Genomic DNA, 17897 nt, shown 5'->3' on the forward strand with positions numbered 1-17897 from the left:
AAAGACAGAAGTATAAAATGATTGCATTCTTTTCTCCAGCGCTCCCTGCCTGGGGGACTCCTCCAGCTGTAGTCAGTCAGTGATATTCATGCATTTAGGGGGAGTGGCTTTGAAAAGATGGCTGAAAGTAGGGAGTGTTCCTATCTAGATTTACTCTTGCTGCTTCCTCAACAATTTGCTACTTTAGGATTAATGGAAAAATTATTATCTGTAATAGTAAATCTTAATTTTAAAAATAATATTTGTTCAAGGAGATGCAACATTCATTATTCATTATTTCATTATTTTTTGGAGACTTAAGTTTTAAAAATGCAATTATTTGATAACCGTTAGTAGATGGTGACGTCAGCTGACGGTGGTATTTCGTCAGGACCTGGCAACCCGCTTCAACGGCGTTTCCTGTTCAGTTCTCAGTGAGAGAAGCGTGTAAATGCGGCGGGCAGCGGCGCTACTGATCAGCTCCAACACACACTGTAACCTGCAGACCCGAGGAGATAGCACACACTCGGTACACTTCTGAGGTAAGCGGCGGCTTTTCAAGGCTCTGTTGTTGTTTTCTGTATTATATGTGGTTGTGGTGATTTAGAGTGGATGCAAAGCTGATGTGTGTTATCTGGAGGTCTCTCTCTCTCTCCCTCCCCTATATTCGCTTTCTTTGATTTTCTTTCTCTCCCTTCTCCTTTAGTATCTCGATCTCTCTCCGCTGTAGAATCCACGTCTCTTAGCTCTCCCTATCTCTATGTTCGTATGTCTTTCTCTTTTCCGCTTTCTCTTTTCCTCTCTCTCTCTCTCTCTCTCTCTCTCTCTCTCTCTCTCTCTCTAAATATTTCTCCACAGATTTTTTCCAACGTTTTTCTTGCAAAAACTTATTCTCTGCTGGAAAATTATATTATGAGAAATCCACTAACTTCCAGGAGAATACCTAATGGATACAAGTTTCCGTTATTGTGTCCAAACTGCTAGTGTAGGGCCAGGTTTATGTTCAGGAGTGTCCATATGTAGTAGCTGTCCTTTCCCTCCTCGCATCTACAGTAACTCGATAACCCCGTGTGACTTTCTAATATTAATAAAGCCAGTGCTGCAAGGTATTAGATAATACTGTAATACTGTCTCTAACTGTGGGCCATTAATAAACGCAACGTTGAAAGGAGTTAGATAATACTCTCTAAAACTGTGTAGCACTAATAAACTCCGGACACTGAGGCATTATATAATACCGTACATAACTGTATAGCATTCAGAAAGACGCCCTCAGACAGTTAGCGCTCCCTCTGCTGGTTGGGCATGAGGTGCAGTGGGCGCTGTAATGTAGTGGAAGGTCCAAAAAAGGCTCCAGTCATAACTTTTTGTATTTTATTGTTTCCTCAGATGTAAAAATATGATGTTTGTGTGGGTCCGTGTATCAAAATGCAGTCTTAGTTCTGACCTATTTCCAAACTCCATCAATTTAATATATATATCAGTTTATCAGTCTGTATTTGGTAAAACCGAGGCTTACTTCGATTATGAAGAAGCTAAACTAGGTTGACCAGCCGTCCTATTTTACTGGGGTTTTGTTTTTCTAGAGCTTACATAGAATTCCCCCCCCCACTGCCACAGAATATCTACTTAAATTTATTTAAACTTCGCACGATGGCGCGGCAGGTAGTGTCGCAGTCACACAGCTCCAGGGGCCTGGAGGTTGTGGGTTCAATTCCCGCTCCGTGTGACTGTCTGTGAGGAGTGTGTTCTTCCTGTGTCTGCGTGGGTTTCCTCCGGGTGACTGTCTGTGAGGAGTGTGGTGTGTTCTCCTTGTGTCTACGTGGGTTTCCTCCGGGTGCTCTGGTTTCCTCCCACAGTCCAAAAACATACGTTGGTAGGTGGATTGGCGACTCAAGTGTCCGTAGGTGTGAGTGTCTGAGTGAATGTGTGAGTGTGTGTGTGTTGCCCTGTGAAGGACTGGCGCCCCCTCCAGGGTGTATTCCCGCCTTGCGCCCAATGATTCTAGGTATGCTCTGGACACACCGCGACCCTGAACTGGATAAGCACTTACAGATAATGAATGAATGAATGAATGAATAAAAGAGGGGGACATGTATGACATACAACCTATTGTTAGTGTGTAGTTATATTGTACACATTTTCTACTTTAGCCTGCGTCCCCAGAGTAATAATCACATGTTTTTTGGTTCTGTCCTATCTGATGTGTCTTAATGAGGATCACAAGATGTTACCACTCCGCTGTCCTGACAGAGCCTTTACGTGAGCACTCCATGATGTCAGGCGGTATGCGACGTTGTTGCTGGAGAGGTTATATGTCCTGACTGGCCTAGGAGCACCTCCGTGTCCCTCTGGAAGAGTTGGCTGGGGAGAGGGAAGAAAATGCGGTTGAAGACGATGACGCAAAGCCTGCAGTATGGGCCAGGCATAAAGTATTAGAAAACTTCTCACCTGTTCTCCATTCAACCTTGATTCCAAACTTTCTCTTTAGAGCCAATAGGATGAGATAAGAAACAGATATTGGAGAAGTATTTAAAGACCTGAAAACTCACAGAAATGCAGGAAGAAAGGTTGGAAAGAGCACAGAAGAGAAGCTGTCTGCTGCTGTGTTTGAGAATTTACTCAATCTCAGGTCGGTACATGAAGTTGTTTGCTGGTTTGTTTCTTCCCACACATGTAACACACCCCATTCAACCTTTATTCCCACCTTTCTGTGAGTTCTGAAGTCTTTAAATACTTTTTAAGCACATTTTATTCTCATGACGTTGGTCCTAAACCGTCTCCAATGCCCAAGTGGCATTTTACGAGGCTGTATCCATATGGTGCATCAATTCTTTAAAGTGAGGATGTGAAATCCAGGACCTAAAGTCACTTTGCAAGAGGTGGGCAGATCCTGGATTGGTCAGGGATCAGTCAGCAAAGAGTTCTTAAGATCAGCGAACAGCAAAAAGCAAACGCCCACCTCTCATGCCGTGTGCACAGATGAAATAGCTTTCCTTCTTGCGGCTTCTTCCTCCAGCTCAGTTTTCCTGAGTTAAGTGTCCGTTTAATGCCGGTGTCACTGCGGCGGCTGCTTTCCCTCCTCACTCTGAGAAGTGCTGAGTAGTTTTTGGATGAGAATCACCCTGCACAACACTATGGGACAGTTCTCTGGATGCAGCCTCCACCAGGACGTATTTAAGGTGGAAGAACCTAAAACACCTTGTTCATCTCCCTCACCCTACCCCTGCATGGTTGATTGCAACGTAGACCGTCTGCACTTGTTCTTTTTTTATTAATTGATTTAAAGGGAAGCTATAAAATACAAGTGATCATTTGTTCAGTGGATGTGCTCATGGATATGGGATCTGGAGCCTTCATCAATAAGACCACCCAGTCAGGTGGTCATCATCCAATCATGGGATGAAATGAGATGATCTGATTTTGCACTGCATCCTACGCTTTAGAATTGCCCTGCCCCCTCGTCTGTGTCTCTCCAATCACATCGCTGGACCCGCATTAATGTGAGAGCACAAAGATGAAGATAAACACACCACAAGCTCAGAGAAATAAGAATGAGAATGGAGAAGAAAGAGTGAAAACAGCTGTGATCTCGGGTCGGGGTGAACATCCTGAACAGGGTCGGACGCTCTAAACAGGGCTGTTTAGACTGCTGTTGTTTTTGATCCTTGTGGTATTTTGACTAAAGCAGGTCACAGATGATTCATTAAGGCCCGGAACTTTCTTCGCTTGTGGAAAAGGGTGAGATTGTGCCCTCTCTATGTGAGTTACGCTCCATTTGTTTGAATGGTAATTCACCTTTGGTTTTAAAAGTTGTCTGTAAACACTTGTGCTCATGTGATGTGTGCTAAAAGCTCAGTAGATGGATGTACAGGGAAAAAGTGTGACTCTATAAACACATCTAAGTGCGAAATGTGAATCATCAAACTCCGTCGGCCATCAAAGGGAGCCTGCCAAATTTAATATTAGTATTTATTTAATGAGTTTAGTATTTCAGTAATGAATGAAGCAAAATATGAATCAGATCTGTAATGTAAAGGAACACCTCATCCGTCTGACAGGTCTTTACTGCATCTGACTCAGACCGAGACAAAGCAAAGTTTGTAAAAGTGACATGTGGAAAGCAGAGTGAAGATCAGAAGCCGGCAGAACCAGCACAAACAGGTTCTAGTGTGAAAGTAGGGCTGGACAATAATTCAATATCGATATATAACGCAATATATGCTTTTTAAACACATTTTCTGTATTTCAATATACATAATTTACAGCATCTGTCACTGACTGACGTTAATTACAGGGCACGGTCATCAGTTCACTGCCCTTTAAATTTACTTTAAATATATTAATAGGGGCGGCACGGTGGCGCAGCTGGTAGTGTCGCAGTCACACAGCTCCAGGGACCTGGAGGTTGTGGGTTCGATCTGGCTCTGGGTGACTGTCTGTGAGGAGTGTGGTGTTTTCTCTCTGTGTCTGCGTGGGTTTCCTCCGGGTGACTGTCTGTGAGGAGTGTGGTGTGGCCCTGTGAAGGACTGGCGCCCCCTCCAGGGTGTATTCCCGCCTTGCGCCCAATGATTCCAGATAGATAAGCGGTTACAGATAATGAATGGATATTAATATTGACAAAGCCAAGAGGTTATGTGATGTCATGTTTCCCTCTTGGCAGTTTTTCTGTGGCTTTTATGTTTTTTTTTAATCGATATTGGAATTATTGATATTTAGAAATGTATCGTAATGTACATTTTGGCCGTATTGTCCAGCCCTATGTGAAAGTCAGCTGCAGGTTAATATTTTATATGTTTCTCCAGCTCTCATTGTGATAGCTGTATTTATCAATCACATTCTCACCCCCAGCCTGCGGTTTTGCTTCTTATGCATTTGTTTCTTATTAGTGTGTGCATAACCACTTCCAGTCCAGGTCTGGTCCTCTTCACATGAGTTTATTTTTCATGATAATGAGATTTGTGCTGAAATTCAATTTGTCTGCTGCTTTTTGTGCTTGAGTTTGTAGTCTATAATGGTTCAGTACGAAACTTGGACACAGAGACATGGCTTGCCTAGATTATGGTGTGGTTTTTAGTGTCAAACATTCATTGCAGACCAAATTTGGAATCAATATTTGTTTCAATATCCTAAAATAAATAAAATAATAAAAAATGTGTCTGGTGGATGGACAATGGACATGTAGAGCTTTTAACTCTATTCTGATGAGTTACCAATAAAATAAATAGAAATTAAACCTGTATTTAGTGACAGGACATAATGCTGGAATATTTTTGATTATGAAATACAAATGTATTTTAAATATAAAATATCTAGTCCTCTGCTTTGGGGTATTAGAACCAACATTGTTGTTATTATTGTGTGTAAAATAATCAACAAAGGGCGGCACGGTGGCGGAGCAGGTAGTGTCGCAGTCGCACAGCTCCAGGGGCCTGGAGGTTGTGGGTTCAATTCCCGCTCCGAGTGTGGTGTGTTCTCCCTGTGTCTGTGTGGGTTTCCTCCAGGTGACTATCTGTGAGGAGTGTGGTGTGTTCTTCCTGTGTCTGCATGGGTTTCCTCCGGATGACTGTCCGTGAGGAGTTGGTGTGTTCTCCCTGTGTCTGCATGGGTTTCCTCCGGGTGCTCCGGTTTCCTCCCACGGTCCAAAAACACACGTTGGTAGGTGGATTGGTGACTCCAAAAAGTATCCATAGTGAGTGAATGTGTGTGTGTGTTGCCCTGTGAAGGACTGGCGCCCCCTCCAGGGTGTATTCCCCAATGCCCAATGATTCCAGGTATGCTCTGGACCCACCACGACCCTGAACTGGATAATGAATGAATGAAAATAATCAACAACTTCAACAATACTCTACTATTCAAATTATGTTTGTGAGAAATTTAAAGTGTAAATTGGTGTTGTTTATATCAGAAGTGCACTTGTGATTTCCAAATAAAAGATCTGCAGGTTTATCTCATTACTAGCAATGTTTTTTAGGAACCTAATTATTAACAACTTTATCCTTTCTATTTCATAGAAAATATCCAGACTTTGAATCGCAGTCACAATTAAGGATGGAAAATAAATTAATATCAATATGTATTGCCAAGTTTCAGTAACAATTATGATTTTTAAACACATTTTCAATAATAATTAAACATTTAGTATAACTATATTAATATTTACAAAGCCAATAGGTTTATGTTTGATGGTGATGTCATGATTCTTTTTTTTGTTCTTGGATGTTTTTCAGTAAATATTATACTGTTCATATCGATATTGAAATTATATCGTATCGACCAGAATTTAGAAATGTATTTTGATATACCGTATCGTCCAGCCCTGAATTGCAGATTAATGAATGGTGACAACTAAATTAACATGAACAGATGTTCCCTTAGTTTTAAATCCATAATAAGAATCCCAGAGGACGAAGCAAAGTGAGAAACCCACACTGACCTGAGAAAAACCATCAGTGATAACTGTGAATGTTGACACCAACTGTCCTCAGCTTGTGGATGGACAGAGAGTCTTAAATCTGCTGTTGTTTTTGGATAAAGACACAGAATGTGGTTATATTAAGGACGTGGAGGAAGTGTAACTGACAAGTGAAAGGGAAGGTGTGTGATGTTTGCAAGACAGTGTAGTGGTATGTATGAGACAACAGAATCCAGGAGGCCGTGTTACAGCAAGGCAGCATGTACGAGGATGGAAACTGTACACAACACGGCAGCCTTTGGACTGTTTCAGTTTCATCTGCTGGGTAAGGTTCAGGGCTGGAGTTTAAGTTAAATGTAGCTTGTTCAACATTGGTTTTTAGGGCTGTGCGGGGCATAAAAACCATGAAATATCACAAGGACCAAGCACCTTTCTTACCAGTTCAGAACAACCAGTTTCAGCGCCTCTTTCTTTAAACGATAATGAGCCACAAAAGAAGTGAGGCACAGAAGAAGAATTTTCTCGATTTAGCCATTTTAGCTCAGTCCTCTTGCTTCTCCCTTTCTCTTTTTTGCCCTTTCTGCTCAGTTATTTTATTTCACCGCTCGGCTTGTGCCTGTTTTACGCAGTTTAACCCTGCCTTTGTGCTATCTCATGGACACCAGGGTGGCAGTCTGATTGGAGATACTTAGATGAGGGGAGTTGTATAGTACAAATTTTGCAACAGCACACACAATTATATTTCATTGTTTGTGTTTAGCCCCCTCCAGGGTGTATTCCCGCCTTGCACCCAATGATTCCAGGTAGGCTCTGGACCCACCGCGACCCTGAATTGGATAAGTGGTTACAGATAATGAATGAATGAATGTTTGTGTTTATTTATTCATAGCCCCTTTCTAAAGAAAGTGTTCTGTCACCAGGAGCTCGATTCCCGTACATGACTCAGCCATTCAAGGCCGAGTCCCAGAGAGCACAAATCCCTCTGTCCCTTTAAGGGCATAGGATGGCCCTCCCACTGTTCCCGTGACCTATAGCCAATGTGGGTGCCAGTAAGCTACAGAATGGTGAAGCGTGCTCCTAAAAGCGTGTTGAGCTGTCCGATAATGTTGTGCTGACCTCAGGTTGAAAAGAACCAAGGCCAGGCATCAAGTGTTTTAGGACATCTTGGTCTCATCAGGTGATTGGAGGAGCATGTGGGTGGAAATGGCAGTGACTAAACTGAGGATAAAATTGTTTAGAAACAAAACACATGTAGGTCTGCGAAAATGAATAAAGCTAATTCATGTTTAAATATAAATCTGAAGGAATTAATAATTGATTTATTACTGAAATGTCAGAGATGCGTAGGATCTCGCTTGCTCCAGATGGAGTGACAGGCCTGCTTTATTATTATCAGGCTGAATCTTAGTCATCATTTATAAGGAAAGATATTTTGTGTTTTCTCTTTAATTTTCTTTATGTTAAGCATTCATCTCAGTGTTTAAAGCCCCCCTTCCAGTGAGAATCAAGTGTTTAACCCTGTTTACATGTCTGTGTTGTCGTTTGGGTGCATGGCATTCGTATTCCATGACGGATCTATAAGAGACTTGGCTGGTTGGACCTCTTTTACTCTGATTCAAGATTTCTTGGGTACACAGATGAGAGGTTAGTGAGAGACCAGCAGGCTCTGCATGCACAGCGAACTACCCGTTGCAGTCATTCTTGATCAGTTGCCTTTGGCCTGATAAAATATAGTGGCGTCATGGTGAACTGATATATTAAAAGGCGCAGTAACAGTGCTCTCCTGCAACTGTCAAAGTCTTCAGAGTGTAATGTGACATTTCCAATGTTTTCTATTATGTATTCTATTATCTATTATGTATTATGTTCCAATGTATTTCTACGTGTCTGTTTTCACACACACTCCTACAAAATCAGATGTAGAGTTTAGTTCTTTCCAAAAACATCTATTTGAGTCATTTGGTGACAATTGCTGTATTTGTTTTTTGTATGCCATATTTCTTTTTCAATATTGTGCAGCCCTACATTAATTTTTCAGAAGCCTAACTAGAGCTGGACGATATGGCACAAAATTTGTATTACAATATATTTCTTAATTTCGGTCAATACGATATAATTCCAATATCAATATGAACAATAAAAAGCCAAGAAAAACTGCCAAGAATGGAAAGCAACATGACATCACCATCGATCAACAATCTCTTGGCTTTGTCAATAATAATATTTTTAAATAAACTTTAAAATTGAGTGCAATGAACTGATGGCAGTGCCCTTTGACAGTCATTTGACAGAGGGACTAATTTTATATTCATGGATCTGTGCGTACTGAATGAAGGCAAAGGTGTACATTTAAGTCTAAGCCACTTTTAAGGCATGATGGTAATATTCATTCATTCATTGTCTGTAAGAGCTTATCCAGTTCACGGTCAGGGTAGGTCCGGAGGCTACCCGGAATCACTATTTGTGAGGCAGGAACACACCCTGGAGTAGGCGCTACTCCTTCACAGGGCGACACACACATATTCAGTCACACATTCACACCTATGGACACATTTGAGTCGCCAATCCACCTACCAACGTGTATTTTTGGACCGTGGAAGGAAACCGGAGCACCCGGAGGAAATCCATGCAGACACGGGGAGAACACACCACACTCCTCACAGACAGTCACCTGGAGGAAACCCATGCAGACACATGGGGAACACACCACACTCCTCACAGACAGTCACCCGGAGGAAACCAACGCAGACACAGGGGGAACACACCACACTCCTCACAGACAGTCACCCGGAGGAAACCCACGCAGACACAGGGGGAACACACCACACTCCTCACAGACAGCCACCCGGAGGAAACCCACGCAGACACAGGGGGAACACACCACACTCCTCACAGACAGCCACCCGGAGGAAACCCACGCAGACACAGGGGGAACACACCACACTCCTCACAGACAGCCACCCGGAGGAAACCCACGCAGACACAGGGGGAACACACCACACTGCTCACAGACTTTCACCCGGAGCGGGAATTGAACTCACAACCTGTGTGACTGCGACACTACTTGCTGCACCATTGTGCCACCCCATGGTGTGTGTTTTTTTTTTTTTTTTTTTTTTTGACAATTTCTAAATATTCCATTTTGATTAACAGAGATGTTTAGAGGTCTCAGTCACAGTAGGAGGGGGACATTGAAGTTGCTAATGTAAAGCTTGAGGAATGTATCAATATGATCACTCAGTCTGTGCTGTCACACTCCCTGTATCTGGGTTGGAGGTCTTTGCTGCTCTGTGTTATGCAGTAAACAATGTGTTTTAGCCGGGTTGGCAGAAATGAGGCTCCTGAAACTGAGCATATTACAGCAGGCCAGTGGAACCTGTTTTACCTGTAATGTTTTCTATAATGCACCTGGTATGAACCTAATTTGTTTTTCTTTTTACCCATTTTTCTGGAAAGTTCTTCTTATTCTGAGGGCTAAATATGGCATATGTGTAATAAGTAATCCAGCATTTGTTGCTATTAGGTAGTTTCTCTTCTGCTGCACAGTCTGGGTACCTTGGTGTCCATGCTGACCTTAGGCTCGTATGCAGCTGTTCCAGAGTGACCCAAACCTGTCTAGGGCCGCCCACCGCTCCGGGCATTGTGACAATGGTGACACCCACGAAGAGAGTACAATGTAGTCTTCTATGTCGTCTTATTGCCACAAGTTCATCTATGCATGCTGTCAATTTCTCATTTCTGTTTACTACCACTGTGCAGTGCCCTCTGTTGATGACGTATTGTGTGACATATCTTCGGTTCCACTAAAAGTGGTGTAAACGCGGGCTGGTTCGCACCAAGGTTATAAGCCAGACCAGAACCAATGCAAGAACCAGAGTTATTTTGGTGGAAAAGGGCTAACTGATTTCAGTACAGTGCTGTAAAAATGAATTGCACTAAGGGGGAGCCCCAGGAGCGAAAAAACCCAAATCTCATGTAGTGTTCCTTTAATGCAATAGCTTACTTATGAGTGTAATAAAGAGTAATGCGAAAAAAGAGGCCTACCAGTTTGGATTAATGGTCACCTTAACCCGCAGTTAGCTTGTTCTGGAAGAGAAGAAGTGTGTTTGTGTTTGATCACGGCTGACCTCCATAAGCTTTGGGCACTGAGAGATTACATTAAGCCACTGTCTGACTGAATGGGCAGTATTGGTTTACTGTCAGCATAAAGGAGGCTCGAGCCAGGAACCTGTGAAGAAAGCCATTAAAACCACTGAGTTGGTGAAGCTGGTTTAACTAACTCTTTTGTATTTCCTTGAAACAGTCTTGGTGAGGCTTTGTTATTTTTCTTCTAACTGTAGCTTTCCCCTCAGGAAGGTGTCGTGTGCAGTAAAGCGTAGGCCTGCTGTATCTAGGGAGCAGCGTGGTCTGATTTAATCATTTCCAATGCCAGAGGAGGTTCACACGAACAGATATTTAACTCTAACTGACGACAACAAGCTTAGAAGCACGCAAGGTTTCCTAAGTGAACACTTTATAATGTTTCTGCTTTTAGAATTCCGCTTGGTAGATGTGAGTCGATGCTGTTATCAGGAACGTCATAATTGTTACTTAGAGCCCAGGGCTGACAGTGCTGAAGGGAAAACATGGACCCCCACTGTGGACCTCATCCACAGAGTTAATGTATAAAGGAGCAATACTTCATTTTTTATTACCAAACTGTGTTTATGAAAATTATTAATTAATATGAGATCAATATACCTCCACAAGGGTGTGGCTTTGTTTAAAACGGATTTGGTGCACACTCTCTAATACATCCAGTGCACTAGGTGTCAATATAGTGGCTGTTTCAGAACATGAAGAACAGCAAGTAAAGAAAATGGCTGCTTTATCTAAGACTGCAAAGTCACATTCTGAATGTTTCTGTGAATCCAGTTTTATTGGAGACTTCACTGATGACCCCTTACGTCAGTTACGTCAGTGTGACCTCTTTCAGTTTCCTCGATATACTTGGGCAGCAACAGGTTGTCTCAGGCTGCTGATTGGGATCCTCTCCTCAGGTCACTGTCTGAGGAGCGTGGTGTGTTCTCGCTGTGTCTGCGTGGGTTTCCTCAGTGTGCACTGGTCCTGTCCCACAATCCAAAAACACATGCTGGTACAAAAGTGTCCACAGGTGTGAGGGTGGGTGTGTGTCTGTGCCCTGAGATGAACTGGTGTCGTGTCCAGGGCGTGTTCCTGCCTTGTGTCCAATGATTCTGAGCAGGCTCCGGGCAGACCGCTATTCTGTTCAGGATGAAGTGCTTGCAGAAGGTGAATGAAAGAACGATTTTCTCAGTTGACTCAGTATTCGTGGCGATATTTCACCGTTTACTGATTTTAATTTTTATCGATTCTCATTTGTTTTCTTGTTTTCAGAAGCAGTAGATGTTGTGACAGTTAATCGTCATGAATGATTTAGGGAAAATGCCTAATACTGATTTTTCTTGAAATAGAACAAATTAAAAACTAGGTCTGTTTTATAAACAAGACCATCAAGATTTGGCATCAATTTCAGAATGTCAGACTGTCATTCAGCACAGTTTTGCCTTTTGATTCATATATATACACACACACACACACACACACACACACACACACACACAGGGTGGGCCATTTATATGGATACACCTTAATAAAACGGGAATGGAGGGTGGTATTAACTTCCTGTTTGTGGCACATTGAGATGTGCAGCACCTGAAACTAAGGATACTGGAAGCCTGTGCTAGCATTTCTCCTGCGGTGTTGCTATCAGTGTGTGAAGAGTGGGAGGAGAGGGTTGCATTGACAATCCAACACAATGGGCAGCACTTTGAACACATTTAATAAGTGGTCAGAAACTTGTAAACAACTCATGAAAGAATAAAGTTACGTTTCTTGTGAAATTCCCAATAAGTTTGTGTCACATGACCCTCTTCCCATTTGAAAAAAACAAACGTTGGATCCAAAATGACCAACTTCAAAATGGCCGCCATGGTCACCATCCATCTTGAAAAGTTTCCCCCCTCCCATATACTAATGTGCCACAAACAGGAAGTTAATATCACCAACCATTCCCATTTTATTAAGGTGTATCCCTATAAATGGCCCACCCTGTATGCTGAATGTCTCCATCTGTAATTGTTAAAACACTGTGACATGGTGATGTCTTGATAATGTGGGCTAGGATTAAAATTACTCCTCAAATAGGCGAATAAAAATAGATGTGATGTGGAGGAGGTTGCATACTTAACTGGAGAAACTTTTTATAAAGTAGTGGAACATATTTAACCTTTAAAACTGGCCAAAAATTATATTGCTGCTTATTTTGTTGAACATTACAATCATTGACTTTAATTCCCTGAGTTTAATTGCCATCTTCTGGTCTATGTGTTGTTATTCATGAATGCCGTTATTCACGCCCACTTACAGAGGCACTTTCAACAACTGAGATTCCTGAGATCTGCCCTCATGAAGCCAATTTTCTGCTGTGTTGTTGTTTCAGGTGTGTGACAGAGGAGGGCTCAGGATGGTCACTATTCCAGAGTACTTCACAGGGAAGAGTGTGCTCATCACGGGTGCGACGGGCTTCATGGGGAAAGTTCTTCTGGAGAAGCTCCTGCGGTCTTGCCCTGGGGTCAAAGCTGCATTTGTCCTGGTCCGACCAAAAGCAGGCCAGTCCCCCAGAGCCCGTGTTGCAGACATGATCAACTGCAGGGTGAGTTCAAAGCCACAGTTGGTGGCTTTATGTTGCGGATGAGCATTACTGGGCTTTTTCTCGATTTCCGTATAGAGTAACACTAATATAATAAGCTGGTATTGACACCTTTGGAGGTGCAAAGGAAGTTTCCTCCATGGAAATCATGGAATTCATGCCTAATTTACACCCTCCCTAAGCGCTGAGTGCGATGCCTAGCTTGCCTAGCACTGTGTCATGTGATGCACAACATCTTTGAAAAGCTCAAAGCGCTTGATGGAAAATACAACGTGTCAATGCTGTTATAGTACAGGGGTATTTAAATACTGAAATATACAATAAAATATACACCTCTAGATGTTTTTCAAGGTATTCATTTACCAAGTCAGCAGTGTGGCTCAGAACGTCCTTCATTAATGCCTGTAAATGTTTTAATGCTGAGTGAAGTTACAGTGGCTCGATTGGGTGGAATGGTAGTTTTATTACTTCCTGCGTATGTTTTCTTAACTTATACCACAGTATTATTATCTTTACACACATCTTTCTAGACATTGGTGCCCACTTAGCTTCAAAGTGGCAGAATGACAGATCCCTCTGTTTATCTGATCTTTCATTGCTCTCATAACCCAGCTCTTCGACAGACTGAGAGAAGATCAGCCAGATTTTGCAGAGAAGATTGTGGCAGTTAACAGTGACCTCACCCAGCCAGAGCTGAACCTAAGTAAAGAAGACCAGGACACGCTGGCTGACTGCATCAACATAGTCTTCCACTGCGCTGCCACCATCCGCTTCAATGAACCTCTAAAGTAAGATGTGAGCTCAGCCCATGCTGGTCACTAAATGCTCTTTCTGGTAACTGTGTGGGAAGTAACCAGATTACACAGTTAAACCAGGGATTACCAAAACCCTTTACTTTTTTATTATTTTATTAGTTTTAGATGTATCTCACAGCTTTATGGACATTATAAAAAATTTTTAGGCCCAGAATAAATCATACAGAGAAGCTGAAGCTGGCTTATTATTGGTATTTTCCATTCCAGCTTAAATCGTGCAGGAATGTAGAGTTGAAAAGAGTACCTGAGGACATATACACACCTGAATCAGCTAAATGAAAGTGTTGTGCTTAGCTGCTCATTTGGAGAGCAGCAGGAAAATAATATCATCTGTGAAGCGCTACAGAAGTTTGAGAAACTGAACCTAAAGCTTAACAATCCTGTGACTTTGTCAATAAACGTGTCTAATTTCTCCCACAAATCTCCAAATCAAAAAGGCTTGTTTTATCCCATATTAACTGACTTAGGCAAACCACAAAACACTGACTGTGGGTGGTAGTCTCCAGATACTCAACTTGTGAATGCACTGAAAAGAGATTTTTCATTAAATGTCTCCTTTAAATTAAGATAAGGTAATACGTCTTAGAATCTTATTCATATTTTGACAACAACCTCAATGAAATATTGGCCCTATTGATTTTTTTTATTTTGTAGTGTACTGGGATATGCTAAACTCAGTAGATGAGTCATTAGCTGCTCTACAGGTTTGACGGTGACAGTTGTGAATGGGTGTGTTTTCAGAGACGCTATGCAGCTGAATGTCCTGGCCACACAGAAGATGGTGAGTCTGGCTCACAGGATGAAGCATCTGGAGGTGTTCATCCATGTCTCCACAGCCTACGCCAACTGCAACCGGGAGCTGATCGAGGAGGTGGTTTACCCGCCCCCTGTAGACTACAAGAAGCTCATAGACACACTGGAGTAAGTTCTTTGAAATAAGCTAAAACTGTCACAATATGTGGCTGAAAATTAAATGTATACAATTTCCCCCTAGCCCCGAATACAGTGAGTTACACATGGTATCCTCTTTGGTGTTGTTTGTATTCTACGTAATGTTATATTCAATAGGGATTTAAGGAGTATAAATATTACACATTACCAATCGGTGCATTACTTTGTTCAACATTTCTGTGAACAGAAGGATATTACATGATTAATAATACACTGTAATGTTTCTGTTTAAATGCTGTATGAGTTGATCAGTATTTTAAAGGTATGACACTGAATATTCATTTTATTATAACTCATTTCTCTGTGCTTCTCTGTGCTTTTGCAATCCTCTAACATTCTGCACATCATTCTGGACACAAAATATTTTTTTTATTTTTGTTTACAGTTAGTGTCCCTCTTATTATAATAAACCTGTAAATTACACAGAACATTCATTCATTCATTATCTGTAAGCGCTTATCCAGTTCAGGGTCACGAGGGGGTCCAGAGCCTAGCTGGAATCATTGGGTGCAAGGCGGGAATACACCCTGGAGGGGGCACCAGTCCTTCACAGTGCAACACACACACTCTCACATTCACACCTACTGACACTTTTGAGTTGCCAATCCACCTACCAATGTGTGTTTTTGGACTGTGGGAGGAAACTGGAGCACCTGGAGTAAACCCATGCAGACACAGGGAGAACACACCACAATCCTCACAGGCAGTCACCCGGAGGAAACCCACGCAGTCACAGGGAGAACACACCACACTCCTCACAGGCAGTCACCCGGAGGAAACCCACGCAGACACAGGGAGAACACACCACACTCCTCACAGGCAGTCACCTGGAGGAAACCCACGCAGACACAGGGAGAACACACCACACTCCTCACAGGCAGTCACCTGGAGGAAACCCACGCAGACACAGGGAGAACACACCACACTCCTCACAGGCAGTCACCCGGAGGAAACCCACGCAGACACAAGGAGAACACACCACACTCCTCACGGTCACCCGGAGCGGTAATTGAACCCACAACCTCCAGGTCCCTGGAGCTATGTGTCTGCGACACCTACCTGCTGTGCCGCCGGTTACACAGAACAGTGAATCATATTATACTTGTATATGCAACCAAACTATACATAGTCTTAGCAATCAGTAGCAAGTCTGTATGTATGAATGTAACTGCTGCAAATTAATATGCACTTGAGAAATGACTATAATCTACTCAGAGAACAATGAGGAATGTAATCACATTAATTATATTTAATTGACAATATTTCTAAGGAACAAACATCATGCGTCTCTTTGTAGAAATGAACTCCTGCTATATGTTCACTAAATTTTCACATTTATATATCAGTATTTAGATTTTAAATAAATGAAAACACTTTAGTATATTAAATCTCCTCATCTCTCTGACTGTTTCAGGAAGTAAGAAGGGAAATTAAGTGCCTTTTCTGTATTTTGAGCCTGGTTCTGTTGTGTGGTCTTGTCCAGGTGGATGGACGATAAACTGGTCAGTTTGATGACCCCTAAATTGATTGGGGAGCGGCCCAACACATACACATACACCAAAGCCCTGGCTGAGTACCTGGTACAGCAGGAATGTGGAAACCTCAATGTGGCTATTGTCCGGCCTTCGATAGTGGGGGCCAGCTGGAATGAACCCTTCCCGGTAAATATATTTCCCCTTTCTCAGATCTCATGCCAAGGGTTCTTACAAGGATAATATTGTCTGTTGATCTACTGATTCTTTTCTACCACAGGGCTGGATCGATAACTTCAATGGACCAAGTGGAATATTTATTGCAGTAAGTAAAAAACATTTATTATATTTCCTGACATTCGCTTAACCCAGACGCTGTGTTTTAGCCTTTGGAGACCCTGCTCTGTACCATTACATGGTATGCCATTTTGTGGCTGAGTTGCTGTGGTTCCTAAACTCTTCTAATACCACTCAGAGTTGATTGTGGAACATCTAAGAGGGAAGAAATTTCCTCCAATGACTTGTTGTGACATCTTATTACATAACTACGCTTGAATTCTGTGAACCTTTTAGAATGAACCATTCTAGGCTAGGTGACTGATTTTTGCACCTGTGTCAAATGGACTGAATAAAGCAACTGAATTCATATATTAGGAAGAGTTTCCCAATAGTATTTTCCATATAATTTCTTCCAGACATAAAACTTTAAAAAATATATTAAATTATAAAAAGTAAATGTGACACCTGCAGTTTTTTTTTTTTTTTTTTATGAAGAGCTGTATCTAACTTTACACTGTTTGGTATATATTTGTTGTGCACAATATTTCTAGTTGTTCTATTCTCAGTAGTGTGTGATTAATACAAAATTTAGTTTGCCTTTTTTTTTTTTTTTTTTTTTTTTACATATTTTTAATTTTATTTTTTGCTATAATTATTGTGGTATTGTGAAGGCAGTGTATTCTCCTGTGTATTTGTGCAGGCAGGGAAAGGCATCCTGCGCACTATGAGGGCCTCTAACAGTGCAGTTGCTGACCTGGTGCCAGTAGATGTGGTCATTAACACAACACTGGCTGCTGCTTGGTATTCTGGAACTCAGAGACACACAAGGTTTGTCTGTCTCTCACACTCACACACACACTCACTCACTCACACACACACACACAAAAGTGACACACAAGCCATAAATTATATGGAAAATGTTACACTGCCAATAAATAACTACAGTGAACTTCTCTCTTATCAATTTCAGGCCAAAAAGTGTGATGGTGTACAACTGCACGACAGGCTCAATCAATCCGTTTCACTGGGGAGAAGTCGGTATGAATTATTCTTTCAGTAATAAGCCAATGTTTATTTGAATTAACATAAACAATTATTCACAGAGGAAGGCAATGCATTTGTTTTGTTTTATTTTATTAAGGAGTTGACATTTACATTAAAATGAACACAGCCTTTATAAATTGACAATACTGGATTTAAATTATATAGATTAAGCTCACAATTTGTTTTACTCTTAAAATTTGAATAGCTAATTGATATTTTAGGAGGGTTTGTCT

At 41.8% G+C, this 17897-nt stretch overlaps 1 protein-coding gene across 2 annotated transcripts in view; it reads left to right on the plus strand.

Moving 5' to 3' along the window:
• The first annotated feature begins 398 nt into the window (after positions 1–398).
• Positions 399–17897, plus strand: part of far1 (fatty acyl CoA reductase 1) — a 28425-nt gene continuing 10926 nt past the window's right edge. For both annotated transcript variants that reach the window (XM_066648801.1, XM_066648800.1), the window contains exons 1-8: positions 399–521; positions 12894–13106; positions 13716–13891; positions 14660–14839; positions 16353–16530; positions 16622–16666; positions 17321–17448; positions 17591–17658. In XM_066648801.1, the coding sequence (XP_066504898.1) occupies positions 12918–13106; positions 13716–13891; positions 14660–14839; positions 16353–16530; positions 16622–16666; positions 17321–17448; positions 17591–17658 (964 nt within the window). In that variant the 5' untranslated portion in view covers positions 399–521; positions 12894–12917. The remainder of the gene's footprint in view (positions 522–12893; positions 13107–13715; positions 13892–14659; positions 14840–16352; positions 16531–16621; positions 16667–17320; positions 17449–17590; positions 17659–17897) is intronic.

This window comes from Hoplias malabaricus, chromosome 17 (assembly GCF_029633855.1).
Source record: "Hoplias malabaricus isolate fHopMal1 chromosome 17, fHopMal1.hap1, whole genome shotgun sequence".
Lineage (NCBI taxonomy): Eukaryota > Metazoa > Chordata > Actinopteri > Characiformes > Erythrinidae > Hoplias > Hoplias malabaricus.